This window comes from Eurosta solidaginis, chromosome 1 (genome assembly GCF_040869045.1).
Source record: "Eurosta solidaginis isolate ZX-2024a chromosome 1, ASM4086904v1, whole genome shotgun sequence".
NCBI classification, from domain to species: domain Eukaryota; kingdom Metazoa; phylum Arthropoda; class Insecta; order Diptera; family Tephritidae; genus Eurosta; species Eurosta solidaginis.
Window position 1 is genome coordinate 100,397,733 of NC_090319.1, and position 16,788 is coordinate 100,414,520.

The 16,788-nt window shown below is 37.5% G+C and overlaps 1 protein-coding gene across 1 annotated transcript in view; it reads left to right on the forward strand.

The window, feature by feature from the left end:
* Nucleotides 1-1,985: 1,985 nt before the first annotated feature.
* The window catches only part of neur (E3 ubiquitin-protein ligase neur), a 125,856-nt gene continuing 111,053 nt past the window's right edge, over nt 1,986-16,788 (forward strand). Inside the window, exon 1 of the mRNA XM_067759356.1 lies at nt 1,986-2,183. Within this exon, the coding sequence (XP_067615457.1) occupies nt 2,159-2,183 (25 nt within the window). The 5' untranslated portion in view covers nt 1,986-2,158. The remainder of the gene's footprint in view (nt 2,184-16,788) is intronic.

The following is a 16,788-nucleotide window of genomic DNA, read 5'->3' on the forward strand; positions in this document are numbered from 1 at the left end:
CGTGAATAAAGAAACTAATATTTCTCTATACTATAGTATGTATACATAAAACCAGTGCGTATTTTATCAGAGTTGCCTTAATAAAATTTTATTATCAGTTATTTGTATGCAATATTTTACTTTTGGCAATTTTGTTCGATCGTCATCGTGTCGTGATCACGGTCGTTAAAAAACGAGCAATTATCGGCTGATGGTGGTCCGCAAACGCATTGCAAAGGAGTATTGTTAGAGTACTCCAACATGAAGAAAATGGAACACGTAATCCAACAATTTTTGCAGGGTATGCATACGTGAATAAAGAAACTAATATAATATGTATACATAAAACCAGTGCGCTGTTACATTTTATCAGAGTTGCCAAAGTAAAATTTTATTATTAGTTATTTGCATGCAATATTTTACTTTTGGCAACTCTGTTCGATCGTCATCGTGTCGTAATCACTGTCGTTAAAAAACGAACAATGATCGGCTGATGGTGGTCCGCAAACGCATTGCAAAGGAGTATTGTTAGAGTACTCCAACATCACGGTTCAATTGTGTACAGGTTGGCTCATCTCATCAGCTGATTTTATTTATGTCATTGCATGGTCGAAGGGATTGTCAAAAGGAGATGGCAAACTCAAAATGAAACCAACACATTGGCAACATTTTACTTACGCATACAAAAACTGCTAAGTTTTATGTTTCCATACCATACCATTCGCACCAACACCAATACACAGATTTTGACAATTTGAACAGACATATTTTGTTGCTTTACAGATGAGCCAACCTGTATATAGTTGAACCATGCTCCAGCATGAAGAAAATGGAACATGTAATCCAACAATGTTTGCAGGGTTGGTATTAGGCGAATGGAATGAAATGAAAACATAAAACATACCCTGCAAAAATCGTTGGATCCCGGCATACATGCATGCATGGAGTACTCGCGATTTTTGCAGGGTAGCAGTTTTTGTGTGTGATAAGAAAATGTTGTCAATGTGTTGTTTCATTTCGAGTTTGCCATCTCCTTTTGACAATCCGATCGACCATGCAATGATAAAAAATAAAATCAGCTGATGAGATGAGCCAACAATATTATTGAGCCATTGCAAAGGGGCTTGCGATAATCGCATTCAACAGAGTTGATAAACACAATTTTATTTACCAAATTAAGTTCAGAAACTTTCTTTCAAAATTTCAGATATTTTGTATAAAAAAACTTCTGGAGACGTTTACGTGCCCCACCTGATTTTTATCAAAAATTATCAAAGGTGGCATCAACAGACGCGTTTCAACCTCCGGTTTTAGAATCCGAAAGCGAAAATTTTAATTTTTATTTCTGTCAAAAGCTATAAGCAAAAAATCGGATTAAAATTTTTTTGTGGTTGCTGTATTTTGCCAGATTCGTTGCACACACACACACACACACACTACATAATTCAGAAAGGTGCTCTGTGCGTATTTAATTTCGATCCCCAAACCGGCGTTGGACCCATCCAGGGTTATTTTTTCAATCTAGTGTGTTAAAAACAAAAGAGCCCGCTTTCGTATTTCGTTAGGTTTTTTTTTGACATTCGGCTGTTAACTGGCCCATAAAGTTCTGCCTACGGAACACTGCAAACCTTTTCAATTTGTCGCGTCCTAGCCTTGGAAGACTTTATTGGAACCGTTGACTTCACAAATCACATCCACAAGATTGCGGTTTGCGCTTGTAAACAAAAGATCAGATGTTTTTTATGGGCAATTTTGGCGATGAATGCGCAATCTTCTGTGTGTGATTTGTGGGTTTCCAAGATACAATTTGATTAAAGCATAGCATATACGGCGAATAGGAGACCTTGTGAATTACCTAAATGCTATTTATCACATTTATTAGTATCCTTTTTAAAAATGGCATGCTTTAAAAAACTGCGGGTGTAGCCGTTGGTAATACTGAATCAATCGACCGACTGCGCTGCTGATACCTGTCAACTAATTAAACACACCTCTGATTCAAATGACAAGTTTTGTGATGCACTTGGTTCGGCATTTGCAGAGAAATAGTGAAAATTCATTGATAATCTTATAAAATCTTTACAAATTATCGGCGAAAAGCACACCATGAATATGAACAAATGTGCCAATTGTATAACCGAAGCAAATTAGAAAAGATATAAACGAGTGAAACGCAGACATGGGTCAGACCGCTGGCAAAATAGGTAAGTTTGTCACAATAAATTCCAATTAGATTATCTTTGAGTCTAAAAATTTGCAAATATCAGCCAAGGAATGGTTTACTCTCAAATATGACTCAGGAAAATATATGCTAATACTGCTGGAATTACAACTAAGTTGTTTAATCTCTTAAAATGTGCGGAAATATTTCATATGTATTTCCATTGCCGATGAAAGTTTTTTTTTTTGCATACTCGTGCACTTCATATGTTTTGTATGAGCGCGTGTTTGTAGTGGTTTTCGGTGTTGCGAAAGAATTGCTGATGCGTATGCATTATCTTTTCGCGGTTGTTCTTGTTGTTGTGTGTGGGGGATGTTTTTTCTATATTTGAAATTGCATCTTCGTATTTTCGCTTCCAGTTAATAACTTTGTATTGGAATTTAGCGTTAATTCACATCCGGCATTCGCTGTTTGAACAGGTGTAAGAAAGATAAATCACGTCCAAAAATATCTGGAGGCGTGTCAAAATACATTTTGTGACAGGATCGCGAATCTGAAAACGGGAATCAAAAATTTTCAGTCGTTTAAAAGATATCAACAAAAACCGGAAAATCACCCGGGTCCCTCCGAACCCTATATTTTTTTAGTAGAACATCTAGGTATATGGGTTGACGGACTTCGTCCGCGCTTATGAATAATTAAACTGGCCGGTCCAGTAATGGGTTGGGATCAAAATATACCCGCGGTAGGTATGCCTGTCGGAAGAGGCGACTAAAATACCAGATTCAAGGGGCTGGGTAGCGCAACCCTTCAGGTTGCCAGCGCAATATATAGCTTCTCCAAACCCAATTGTCAACCTCACCTATCCGCGGCGAATCCTGTTTCACTAACAGAAGAGGCTCTGGCGACCCCAAGCTCCTCATGGAACTTTGGGGGTGGAGAGGGAGGGAATGGCCTGAAGGTTAAAGTGGCCACATAAATCGTTCCCGAGATGGTCGGGCTAGCACCTTAATGGCGCTGTGGTACCGGAGCGTACCGGATCTGTATCCGGCAAAGGACCATCACATCGATAACACCAAAGCCTTCGGGGAGCAACCTTATCGCTACAACAACAACAACATCAAAATTTAATCCATGCAAAATCCCTTTGTACACAAAATTGTTTTCTGAGTAAAACAACATTACAGCAACCACATACGGTTTAGGGGGCTTAGAAGATAGATAATTTATTGAGAATTGGACTGCGACCATTGGTCTATTGTGTCCTCATCTCCTCCACAGCACCTCATCCAAGCCGACTTCCTTGATGAACCATAGCAATACTCTTGGCTTGAGGGATTGAATGTGGGAATGCTCTGGCCATGGTGAATCCATAAACTTAGCCCTGCGTCTTGAGGTTGCGACACATTTCAGAAGGTTATGGTCCGCCGTCTGCGCTGATAGATCACAAAATCGGCATGTGTTATTCGATAGTATACCCAGCTTCTATATATATATTAATGGGATAGTGTTAAACTATATATTTAAATAAATTTATTCTATTATTTATTATTTTCACTTTTTAAAAATTTTAAAAATAACTAACTAGAAAATTTTCTTTTTGAAATAAGATTAAAAGTAATATAACATAAAAAATAATTTAATAACCTCCTAACAGTAACTTAGATTGTCTCAAACCTGGCATATTGCGCCAGTGTTCGATTCCAAATTCATTTCACTCAAAAGATAAATGTGAGACTGACAAACTATATGGAAACATAATAAAACATTGTGGATCTACTGCATAGGTCTCCAAAAATTTCGCATGGAGTGCATACCCCTGAGTCCTCGTTGTCCTTAAACTCAGCAAGTTTCGTTCTTTGAGAGAGTAAGATACTTTTTTCTATACATTTTTATGCTGGAAAATTCGTCGTGGTATTTTTCGCCAAACACACCTAAAATTAAATGAAAAAGCGTCAATTGTAAATGCGAAAGCGTCTTAAATGGGAATAGTCAGATGTTAATGAATAACAATGGGCGCAATCTCAGTGTCTCGATCGACAGAGGAATTTGTGAGGTGCTTGAATGAGGTCAGTTATTCAATTTTCGAATTATCAGGCGAACTATTTGAACGGTATAGTTTTGAAGTGCGACAACGCTTCACTGCCCTAACAGTGGCGCATTGTCTTTTTTAACAATAGCTGTGTTTTTTTTTTACATCTATAGACGTTTACGCTTAAACTTTATATGGTTGCTAAGCGTCAAACTTTAAATACACCTCTGAAATTGCTGCGCATAAAATTAGTACTACTAAATTTCAATACGCATTATACTCAGCTGTAAGTGAAATATGTGTCTTTGTTTCACCTCTACCCTAATTCTATGTATTCTATGCGTGTCCACTATTCATCGCAACTGATTCAGCTGTATGTTATTCATTATGGCCATCAGAGGTTTGTGTCTCCGATTTTAGGTAAACCCTATGCTGTAGCTAGTTATTTAACAACGGCCGCTAGATGGGTCTCCTAATCATTATCTAAGCGAGGATGACCGTTTTTTTTTTACGTGTAAACGTAAACGTATACGTGTGTAAAAAGAAAACACGGCTAACAATATTTACGAAACAATGCGTTGACGCATCCTTGTAGTAAGGTGCCGATGTGAGTTGCGCAAGTGTGCGCGCCAAGCGGTAAGTGATTTTTATAATCGCTGATTTACACAGATTTAACCTAAAACCTTGATTTTGACTGTTTGCTTCACTTTACGTCATTAGAGCACAATACAGCCATATACCCGAAAGTTAGAGAAAATTTATACCCGCTGCAATCGGGCCAGGGCCTATCGGACACCCTTACCAGTACTCTGTCCCTATCTGTTACACTCCTCAATTTTCGGGGAGTGTCTTTGCTCCAACTGCAGAACTATATAGCCGATATGTTCACCATAAAGATTAACGCCAGTCACCGTGCAACTCGTGCAACAACCCGAAATTATTTTTTTCCCAGAAATTTCGTCTACTTTCAATACATTGAAGTTTCTTCAGATTAAAATTACAGCTATAGAAAGGAACAAATGCGACATCAGTTTGCAGGTGTTCTCATTCATCGATTTAAAATACGGCCATGATTTTAGCTCGATCAATTAATCTAAACAAATAATATGTACATCCTAGAAATTTGTAATGAATCCGCTAAAATATTTCGAATTATTTCCTTTCTTTTGAATCTATTTAAATTTTGTTCCGCAGCATAAATTATATCCGGCTTCCATAGATACTGACGGAATTTCCTTCCGAAATTTTCGCCTTTTATTTCGTCGCTCTCTTTCTGCAACTTTAACATTAGGTTAAAATTGTATCATAAGATGATAAATTGCAGGAAAGTGTAGCAAATTTGTTTTGGTATGGACATATGCTATAGCTGCTGTGGCGTGACGACTGCTGCTGTCGATGGAAGATAAATGTAATTTAAAATTCATAAAATATTTAAAATTATGAAGAGGGTGGAAAAAATTAGGGAAATAGCGAAGCTCATCAACATTAATGCTACATCCGTTCCATTGATTGTTTTTTGACGGTGCTCGTGCGCCCAAGGATACCAAAATGCATTCTTGGTTGATTTTACATACATATACAAATGTATGTCAATAGGAGCACAGTATTTCGTATTTATATAAAGGATCACAGTTGTTTAAACTTCGAGGATATAACGTTACCATATGTTATAAAGTCCATTTTCGGGTTTTGGCATTCATAATAAGTACAAGGGGAATTCTACGCATTGCTCAACACATGTATTTATATGTACATATGTATATATGTATGTATATCTATCGGAGGGCGAGCATGTACATATGTATGCATGCATATACCTACCTATCTTTATTCATTTACAGCTTCAATAAGTACCATATCGAATCATGGGGAAAAGAAATAAAAAGATAAACTCCAATACCTAACGGCGCTGCGTTAAAAGTTAGCCGTAATAACAAACGCCAGGACATAAAGGTAAAATATCCTTGAAAGAGGCATTTAAATACCTACATAAATACATAAGTATGTATATCGTAGAGGGGACTAACAAAAGTTTGTTTGAAAAGGAATGGAATGTATAAAAGTAAAAGGAAAAATTGGTAATTAGAGACATTACACTACTAACCCGTAGGGCATACATAAATATTAGATATAGAAACGCTTCTATGATAATATAGGTGAAGGTGCATGAGATCGAATTTCAGTACCAGGATATGTAACTGACGAAGATGTAATAACTCAGAAAAATGTCGTTCCGAGCATCGCTAGATTTGTGTTTTTCATCAATAATAAAACTGCTTAGTTAACCAAAACATATTATTGTCAATATTCCTCTTTTTTGCTACTCCCAAACATTGTATGATATACTATGCTCCCAAAGTTGCACTATGCTTATAATATTTCTTAACAAACCTCTTGTGTGCAACAATAACCTACATATTTTGTGGGTGTCTCGTCATAAAGAGATATGTTTTTTGATCTTCAAAAATAAGGGCTACCCTAGTATGTGTTTTCACTTCGGTTACGCACCATCAAAAAGCTAAGGTGTGCACTTATCTCTTATATTACACATTATTTAAAACTATCGTAAATGATTGTGATACGAGGGTTGCTATTTGCTATTTTGAGCCTTGCCAACACTAATTGTTTGCCGGCGCCATCTGACGTTTTCAATTGAAAGTTTGATGTTTTTAAGCATAATCTTCTTCGGAAAACTTTGACATTTGAGCACAACTTGTGTTGTTAACAGTAACTTAAAAATTGAACAACTTACTTCCACTTTTGGTGATGAGCCCCATCCTTTGCCACTGTGAAACGCTGGTATAACGAATTCCATCGTGGCCGCCGTTCGCTCAGGGACGAAAGTCATGAAGGTCGTCCAAAATCAGTTGTTGTGCAACAAAAAGCTGTATATAACATCTATACAGGTGGCGAATCTTGGATCTATGCGTACTATCCCGAAACAAAACAGTAATCCACTATATGGGTCTTCCAAGATAAGCCAAATCCGACAAAAGTGATTCGTGCGCGAAGAAGCTTCGAAGCAAATGATCGCCCGTTTCTTCGGAATAACTGGACATGTGGCTACCGTGCCATTAGAGCAACGAAGAACGGTGAATTACGAATAGTGAAATACGCAAGAAGAAGCGGCAACGAAGGATCATTCTTCATCATGACAATGCCAGCTCTCGCACATTGGCTGAAACAACCATCTATTTGACTGGCCAAAACGTGGAATTAATGAGTCACGCTCCGTACAGCCCTGATTTGGCGCCAAATGACTTCTTTTAATTTCCGCAAATCAAGAATAAATTGCGTGGCCAACGCCTGAAGAAGCCGTTGATGCATTCAAAAACCATGTTTTGGAGATACCTCAAACGGAGTGGAAAAAGTGCTACGAAAATTGGCCTGGACGCATGCAAAAGTGTATTGATTATCATGGAGAATACTTCGAAAAACAATAAAGCCATTTTCGATAATAAATTACTGTCTTTTCATTATTAGGCTCAAAATATAAATAGCAACCCTCGTATGCGGAAAAACTATTGTAAATATTTGTTATTTTGAAAAATCTTGCTTCTGATGCATCAGATTCTTGTACATTATGGCGCACACATGTCGGTTCAGTATCAGACATTCGAATGGTTAGTCTCAGAAGGGCTATCGAACTGTGTTTATGTAGCAAAAGGTATTTACCTGGGTATTCCTGTAACACAGCGCACACACGTTTTTGTGTGTGCGCATGCGCTGCGATCAGTGACTATTTTACCTGCTTTTTAAAGAAAATTGTATTTTTTTTTAATAGCAATGATGCAAATATTTATATTTTCATGTACGAATAATTCGCATTCAACTATGCGAAAGCATAATTTAAAAACTTCATAATATAAATTTTTTGTCATAAAATTTAAATTTTGTTTTCTGCAAAATGAGTTTCTAAGTTTCAAGGATGCCAAAGAAGCAAATTTGCAAAATAAGTGAGAGCTGCAGATGGTTAACAATAACTTCAGAACGCCTTTAGAGGCGCAGAACTCACGAAATATCAAAAAAAAAAAAAAATATATATATATATATTGTAACGAATTTGCTGGAAATCCTCTTATTTGCCCTTTTGCTAGGTTCGTATCGCTAAACTGTTGAATAAATAACTCCAATATTGAATACTGGAAAAATGTCCATGAGGTCTCAAACTTCTCAGCTATAACTAAAATTGCACAATTGTATACATCTTCTAGGCGCTTCCAGAATCTACTAGTCCAGTAGCTCTCAAACTTCTCAGCTGTAACTACAATTGCACAATTTTATAGTTTTTCTCATTGCATACTTATAGGAGTATCTCAGATATATGCATGTGTTAGTGCATTGACTCTCCGCTGCTCGTATACGTACATGGTACATATATGTAGACGCAGTTATTGTTTCGTTTATGTAGATACATAATGATTGAATTATTGATGTGCATTCACGTCACTGCTTAGCACCGGGTTAGAGACGGCAGCACTCCTTAGTTTTGCTAATATTCGTGACACTGCCCTCCACCTAAGTCTGATCGTCCCGATTAGACAAATCTCTCGATTTAACCGCTGCTAGCCTCTCCAAATGAACCACTTTCATTTTGCTTCGTGGTTTGCCAATGGTTTGTATGCGGTACACTACATCGTTGATCCGTTTTACAACTTTGTATGGGCCTTCCCAGTTACGCTGCAATTTCGGGGACAAACCTTTTTTTCGTGGTGGGTTGCATAGCAGCACCAAATCTCCTTCCTGAAACCCTTCCGAATTAATTGCTTTATCGTACCTCGCTTTCATCTTGTCACTCATAATCTTTGCTCGTTGCCTTACCAGATCGTGTATCTCTCTCAGCTCTTCTTCCAAGACACCAGTGGATTTCTTGACATTCCTCTCCGCATCGGCATATATCCCATACTTCAAATCAGCTGGCAGTCGAAGGTCATTGCCAAAAATTACCTTTGCGGGAGTTTGGCCCGTTGTGTCATGTACTGCCGATCGGTAGGCCATCAAGAATAATGATATGTGTGTATCCCAGTCCTTATGGTACTTGTCTACTACTTTCCTTAAATGCTCCTCCAAAGTTCTATTGAAGCGTTCCACCATACCATCGGACTGAGGATGCAATGCAGTTGTCCGTGTTTTTCGAATGCCTAACTTCTTGCACATTTCTTGGAACACAGCTGATTCAAAATTCCTGCCTTGGTCAGAATGTAACTCCATTGGTACACCATACCTTGCAACCCATTCGTTTTTAACCACTTCTGCTACTGTTTCTGCTTCTTGGTTTGGGATTGGGTATACCTCTGGCCATTTACTGAAATAATCCATAACCACCAGTACGTATTTGTTTCCGCGGTTGTAAGTAAGAAATGAACCTGCGACATCCATGGCGATCCTTTCAAATGGTGCACCTGAAATATACTGCTTCATCTGGCCATGACTTCGGGTTTTGGGCCCTTTCGCTCTGTTGCATACCTCGCAGTTGGCAATCCACTCGGTGACCGACTGACGGTAACCAACCCAATAGAATCTCTGCTTAATTTTCTCGAGTGTCTTCGTGATTCTTAGATGACCTCCACTTGGACCATTGTGCAGCTCGCTGAGCACGTCAGGAATCCTCTTCCTGGGAACAACTATCAGTTTCTTCTTGCATTGACCATCCTCACTCTCCCATACTCGATGCAAGCAACCGGATATCAATTCTAAACTGTTCCACTGTGCCCAATATGACTTCGCAATGGGACTCCCTGCTGACATCTCCTCTCTGCTTGGTCTTTCGTTTCGTTCGAGCCCTTGCATAACATGTGACAGATCTGTATCTTCAAGCTGACACTTGCTTAGTTGTTCCTTGTCCCATTCATCCGTACACGTTATAGTCATTAGCCGGACATCTATAATGTCTTCTTTAGCCTCGGCCTTTGAGCAGTGCTTGCATTCCAGACTACATGGTCTTCGTGACATTGCCTCCGCCGTTAAAGAAATAGGATTCGCCACGGCAAATATCTGATAACACGTGAATACCGTAATTGTCTCTAAACATGTGCACGTTCGCAATCTAAGTACTCGACTTCGTACTCACGATTGTCATAATTATGATATTTGTCACAACCCTAGTATGGTTTTGCTTGAGTTACCCTTAGAAAATGCTATTCTCTTCAACTACTTTAAGCTGTAACGATTATAAATAAAAATGTAAGGCGCGATAACCTCCAAAGAGATTTTAGGCCGAGCTTCTCTTCCAATTTGCGTCGTGCTCCTTTTTACAATTAATTTTTTCCTACAAATTGGCCGGACGGGACCTACTTGTTTTATGCCGACTCCGAACAGCATCCGCGAGGCAGATGAGTTTTCAGTGAGAGCTTTTCATGGCAGAAATACAATCGGAGTGCTTGCCAAACACTGACGAGGGGCGACCCCGCTTAGAAAAATTTTCTTCCAATTGAAAAACCTTATTTCTAAAATGTTGATGTTGTTTCACCCGGGGTGTGAACCCAGAGCATTCGGTGTGGTAGACGGGGCACGCTACCACCACATCACGGTGGCCGCCAATGTAATGATTATTACGAAAAATAGTAGTTTAAAAATTTTGATAGTGAATAAAAAGGCATTTTGGGAAGATTAAGCAAAAGAAAGTGGCTACATACCTCTATAAAAAATAGACCCAGTTCGGTTTAGTGCTGCTAAGTTCGAACATGAACGAGTTCGTGGGAACGTATCAGTCGCAGGATTGGCTCCATTCAAACGGAACAGTGCGATGGTCTAAACCCGATGGGACATATTTCAAATTTAAATTATCCTACATATTTATTGCATTTTTCCAAGAAATCTTAAGTCTGTCATTCTTAGTAAGCGGATCAGCTATTTGAATTTTATTTTTCGAAGTTGCTAAAAAAAAACACCTCAGTTATTTAGAGTATTTTTTGTATAAAATTTTGTTTTTACTTATTTAATTGCCGCTTCACCATTCTAAAGGTTATGGCCATCAAACAAGGCGCGCCAGTAGTTTTCTCGTTGGACTAACTGGTTAATTGGCCAACTGGTTACACCAAGGGAATTTAAATAGTTTTCTACCTTGCTCTTCCAGAGGATTGGTGGCCGTCCTCTATCTCCATAGGCGGGCTGCGATAAGAATAAATTTTTGGCTGGAACTTCCTTCTTTCATTGGCATAACATGACCTAGCTAGCGTTGTTTCTTTCTTTCGAACATTCCCAGAGCCAACTCATCTAATGTTACCATGGTCCATGCTGCTGCACCATATAACAGGACGGTTACGATAAGTGACTTATAGAGCAAAGTCCCTTACTGTTTCGAAATTATGCCTGCCAACAGTGGCGGGGTTTTGCTGATTCTGCACCAATTAGAACGGTTTGCGAGATCACCTTTCTATTGGATTGGGTGAAGCATGCTTAAATTCCTATCTGGAGGCACCTGCTTATCCGCCTATATTTTTTATAGGATATGTTGCATGCTCTTTGCTATTCTTTAGCCGGGACACGACTATTCTCACATCGTTATAGTCGGTTGCCAAAACGATTTTCCATCATCAGCGCTTAGGAATCGTCTTCTCTCTCTCCCTATATAATTTAATTTAATTTTATTTATTTATTTAAAGTCGACGCAAACACAAAGCGGTCGACTAATTATTGTAATAGACAGATATATACGTAAATACAGAGCCATTCTTAATATTAAAAAATTTAAAAAAGGTACATAGAAAATTAGTATGCTATAAAACATTTGACATCGCATTGTATAAGAAAAAATAAAATTAAAATATCAGGCTAAACATAAGAGTATAGCAGTATGTAAAGCGGCAAACGAACATTCAAAGCCAATGTAATTATACAAATCATTGTACCGCGAGCACCAATGACGCAGGGGACTGTTTCTAGCAAAATTTTTCCAGCATAGAGGTAAATGAAAGGGCGCAAAATGTCTGGACGCCCTAGCAGGAACTGCAAAATTTAGTTGACTGATTAGGTCAGGGGAGTCAATCACGCCAATGATGAGCTTGTGAATGACCATAACGCCAAGTAATACCCTACGATTCTCTAGAGATGGCAAATTAATTAGAAGAAGCCTATTCCAGTATGGTGGAAGATGAGTACTTGATTCCCAGTTGAGACCTCGTAATGCAAAAATTAAAAACCGTCTCTGGACCGACTCAATCCGATCAACATGGATTTGATAGATTGGAGACCAAACACATGAACAGTACTCGAGAATAGGACGTACCAGCGAGGTATAAAGTATTTTTGTGAAATAAGGGTCATCAAACTCTTTAGCCCAACGTTTGATAAAACCTAATACACCAGTTGCTTTGTTTATAGTGGTTGAAATATGTGTGGTAAAACTTAATTTCGGATCAAAAATAACTCCTAGATCAGTTACAATAGATATCCGCTCCAAAGGGTTGCCGTTAAGTATATAAGATGAAATGACCGGCTTCACACGGTGAAAAGTCATTTGCTTACATTAAGAGCAATTCAAAAAAAGTAAATTTGCAGTACACCAGCTTTGAAGTGAGTCAAGATCGGCCTGAAGCTGATTAAAACAGAACAAGTTCGAAGGCAGATATGTGTAACAGAGTTTTACATCATCTGCATACATAAAAACTCTAGAATGTAATATAACCTTTGGTAAGTCGTTAATGAACAGGGTAAAGAGTAATGGACCCAAATGGCTACCCTGGCGCACGCCAGAAGTTACATCAAACGACTTTGAAAGATTGTTGTTGAAGAAGACTCGCTGAGTCCTATTTTCAAGATAACTTTAAATCCAACTTAATAAAGACGCTGGAAAACCCAGAATATCAAGTTTGTAAACTAAGAGCTCGTGATTAACAGAGTCAAATGCTTTACTAAAGTTGGTGTAAATTACATCTGTTTGTTTGCAATCTAAAACACCATTCATAACAAAAGACGTAAATTCAAGCAAGTTGGTAGTAGTTGATCTCCGATGCACAAAACCATGTTGACAAGGTGATATTAAAGAGCTACACAGGTATTGAAGCTGGTATGTAATTATATGCTCAAAGGTTTTAGGGATAGCTGAGAGCTTAGCTATGCCTCTGTAGTTCTCAATATTAGACTACTACCTTTTTTATGCAAAGGTATAATAAACGATTGTTTCCAAATAGATGGGAATGATGCGGATTCCAGAGACAGTTTAAATAATTTAAAGATAGGCTCTGATAAGCTGACAGCACAGTACTTAAGTACACAACTAGGAACACCATCTGGACCCGGTGAAGATATCGGTTTCAATGCAAGAAGATTATTAAGAACAGTGTCTTTATCAATAAATGGGTTTAAAATATTATTAGAAATTTCCAAGCAATGTGGATATAGATTAGACTGGACACATTGGGATGAATAGGTTGATTTAAAGAGTTCAGCAATTAAATCTGTGATTTCGTGATCATAATTTGCGTTTTTGCACCCATAAAAAAAAACCTGAAGTTTTCCTTTTGGAATTACCAAATCTGTAGAAACGTTTCGGATTATTAGTAAATTGGAATTTGCAACATGATAAGTAACCTTTATAACACTGCTGGTTAAGACGATGAAAATTGGAGCGCGCCACTAAATACTTAGAAAAATCAATAGCTTTACCAGATCTTTTGAAACTCTTATAGAGTCTAGATTTAATATTATCAAGTCTTAATAGTTGCTTTGAGAACCAAGGTGGTTTACCCGTGGTGGTACTGGAATAACGAAGAGGGACACAGCTTTCAAAGAAAGCATCAAGAGAACTATAAAACAAGGAAGTCGCTGTTTCAACGTCTGTACACGCAGACTCGACCAGTCATGGGCAGAAATCAATTTTTTGAGCTCACTAAAATTCGTCTTTGAAAAACATCTTGACCGCGGTCGGGAATTCGGCTTAGAAACATCGAGCATCACAGGTTGAACAACATCCAGTACTATCTCAAGCGTAGGATGAAGAGGGTCTTCAGGAAGGGATAATGGGGAGTTCGGGTTAGAGTAATACCCGCAGAGTCATCTGTAAACACTAAGTCTAAGATTTTCCTTTTAGAATGTAAAATATTATTAATTTGGAGAAGAGATGTATCTGGCAGGCTATTTAAAAACTCGTGCTGAGTAGTGGGAGTCATAAAATTTGAGTAGATGGTATTGATCCAATTTACTGATGATAAATTGAAATCACCAAGAACTACTAGGCGGTCTTTGTCTCGCAATTGCGAGTACGAACTACAAATAACAGTGCTATGACATGTATAAACGTGTATATCCGATCGTGGCGGTATATACGAGCAGCAGATAAACAAACTAAAACTGTTCAAGGCAAGCTTTACTGCTATAAATTCAATGTCATTTGTGGTGTCCAATAGCAGCAACTCGGAAGCGTCGAGTCAACAGCAATAAGGACACCACCTGCTCTAGATTCACGATCACGCCGATAAACTACATATTTACGTGAAAAGAGTTCAGAGTTAAAATTATCAGCTTTTAACCAGGTTTCAGTAAAAGCTATAACTTGAGAAGTAAAAATAAAATTATTCAGAAAAAAGGTACTTAATTTCGATATTAGGCCACGAACATTTTGGTAGGTGATGGTTATTTTTTCACTGTTTCCGCAGAGATTTTTGAGTTTTTTGAAGTTCCTGCGGCGTTAGGTTTTTTTGTAAACAAATTCATAACTGAATGTTTCGGCCAGAATGTATGTTCAAGAACTTTATCAAAATAAGCGCCTGGCACTGATATTTTAAATTATGAAATATCCCTATCATAACTAAAATTAAATTTATACACCTATTTTAATAGGTTGTGAAAGGTCTAGCTTATCTTCTATATACTTAATAATATCATTTTCCATAAGCGAAGAATAAAGACGAGATACAAAAATTGTCCTGCGAGGCGGCACGGCAGTCACCTGCCTCAGTTGCGCATTGTCAACATTTGGCAAACGCACAGCGGCGGAGGTAGAATCACCACCTGTGTTGGTGGAGCTGGAAGCAGCATTGTCATTAATGGTTGTTATATCATTAACAGCAGTAATTTGAACTTGAGTGTTAGCAGCCACATTTAATGTTGCATTATCGTGAGAAATCTTGTTTACAGCCAAGGGTGTAGGTTTAGATTCGTGTTGACTTTTCAGCGGCTATGTGTTTAGCAGCAGCGTGGGCATTTGCAGTTTTTGCAGTTTTATTGGCAATGTCTTTAGCATTAAGGTTATCAGAAATGTTATTAGCAGTGGCATAATTAGCAGTATCAGCAGCATTGGTATTTGCTACAGTAGATTTAGATTTATTAACAATTACAGCTGGAGCCGCGAGGTGTTGTGCATAAGACTATGCTACTCTACCTTTTCATTATCTGAGTTAGCAGTAGAAAGCAATGTAGACGATGGCCCACCGTTATTAACAGCAGTATTAACACTTGCAAAAACAGGTGATCGGTCGAAAAAATACGTCCCTTATTTTAGCGGCGATAGGTTGGCGGAATAAGTTGAAAATTTTACATAATTAGTAGCTAATTAAATGTAAATTAAGTGCGAAAAAAAAAATTTATAGCTTTACAAATTTTTTTTTATGACATTCTGCGCTAAAATAAGACTGAAGTTAGCGAAACCAATCGGCGAAAGGTTGGCGGAATAAATTGAAAATTTTACATAATGAGTACCTAATTTAGTGCAAACTAACTGCGAGAAAAAAAAATTTATAGCTTTACAAAATTTTTTTTTATGACATTCTGCGCTAAAATAAGACTGAAGTTAGCGAAACCAATCGGCGAAAGGTTGGCGGAATAAGTTGAAAATTTTACATAATGAGTACCTAATTTAGTGCAAATTAACTGCGAGAAAAAAAATTTATAGCTTTACAAAATTTTTTTTATGACATTCTGCGCTAAAATAAGACTGAAGTTAGCGAAACCAATCGGCGAAAAGTTGGCGGAAGAAGTTGAAAATTTTACATAATGAGTACCTAATTTAGTGCAAATTAACAGCTAGAAAAAAAATTTATAGCTTTACAAAATTTTTTTTATCACATTCTGCGCTAAAATAAGACTGAAGTTAGCGAAACCAATCGGCGAAGGGTTGGCGGAATAAGTTGAAAATTTTACATAATGAGTACCTAATTTATTGCAAATTAACAGCGAGAAAAAATATTTATAGATTTACAAAATTTTTTTTTATGACATTCTGCGCTAAAATAAGACTGAAGTTAGCGAAACCAATCGGCGAAAAGTTGGCGGAAGAAGTTGAAAATTTTACATAATGAGTACCTAATTTATTGCAAATTAACAGCGAGAAAAAAAATTTATAGCTTTACAAAATTTTTTTTTATGACATTCTGCGCTAAAATAAGACTAAAGTTAGCGAAACCAATCGGCGAAAAGTTGGCGGAATAAGTTGAAAATTTTACATAATGAGTACCTAATTTAGTGCAAATTAACAGCGAGAAAAAATATTTATAGCTTTACAAAATTTTTTTTATGACATTCTGCGCTAAAATAAGACTGAAGTTAGCGAAACCAATCGGCGAAAAGTTGGCGGAAGAAGTTGAAAATTTTACATAATGAGTACCTAATTTATTGCAAATTAACAGCGAGAAAAAATATTTATAGCTTTACAAAATTTTTTTTTATGACATTCTGCGCT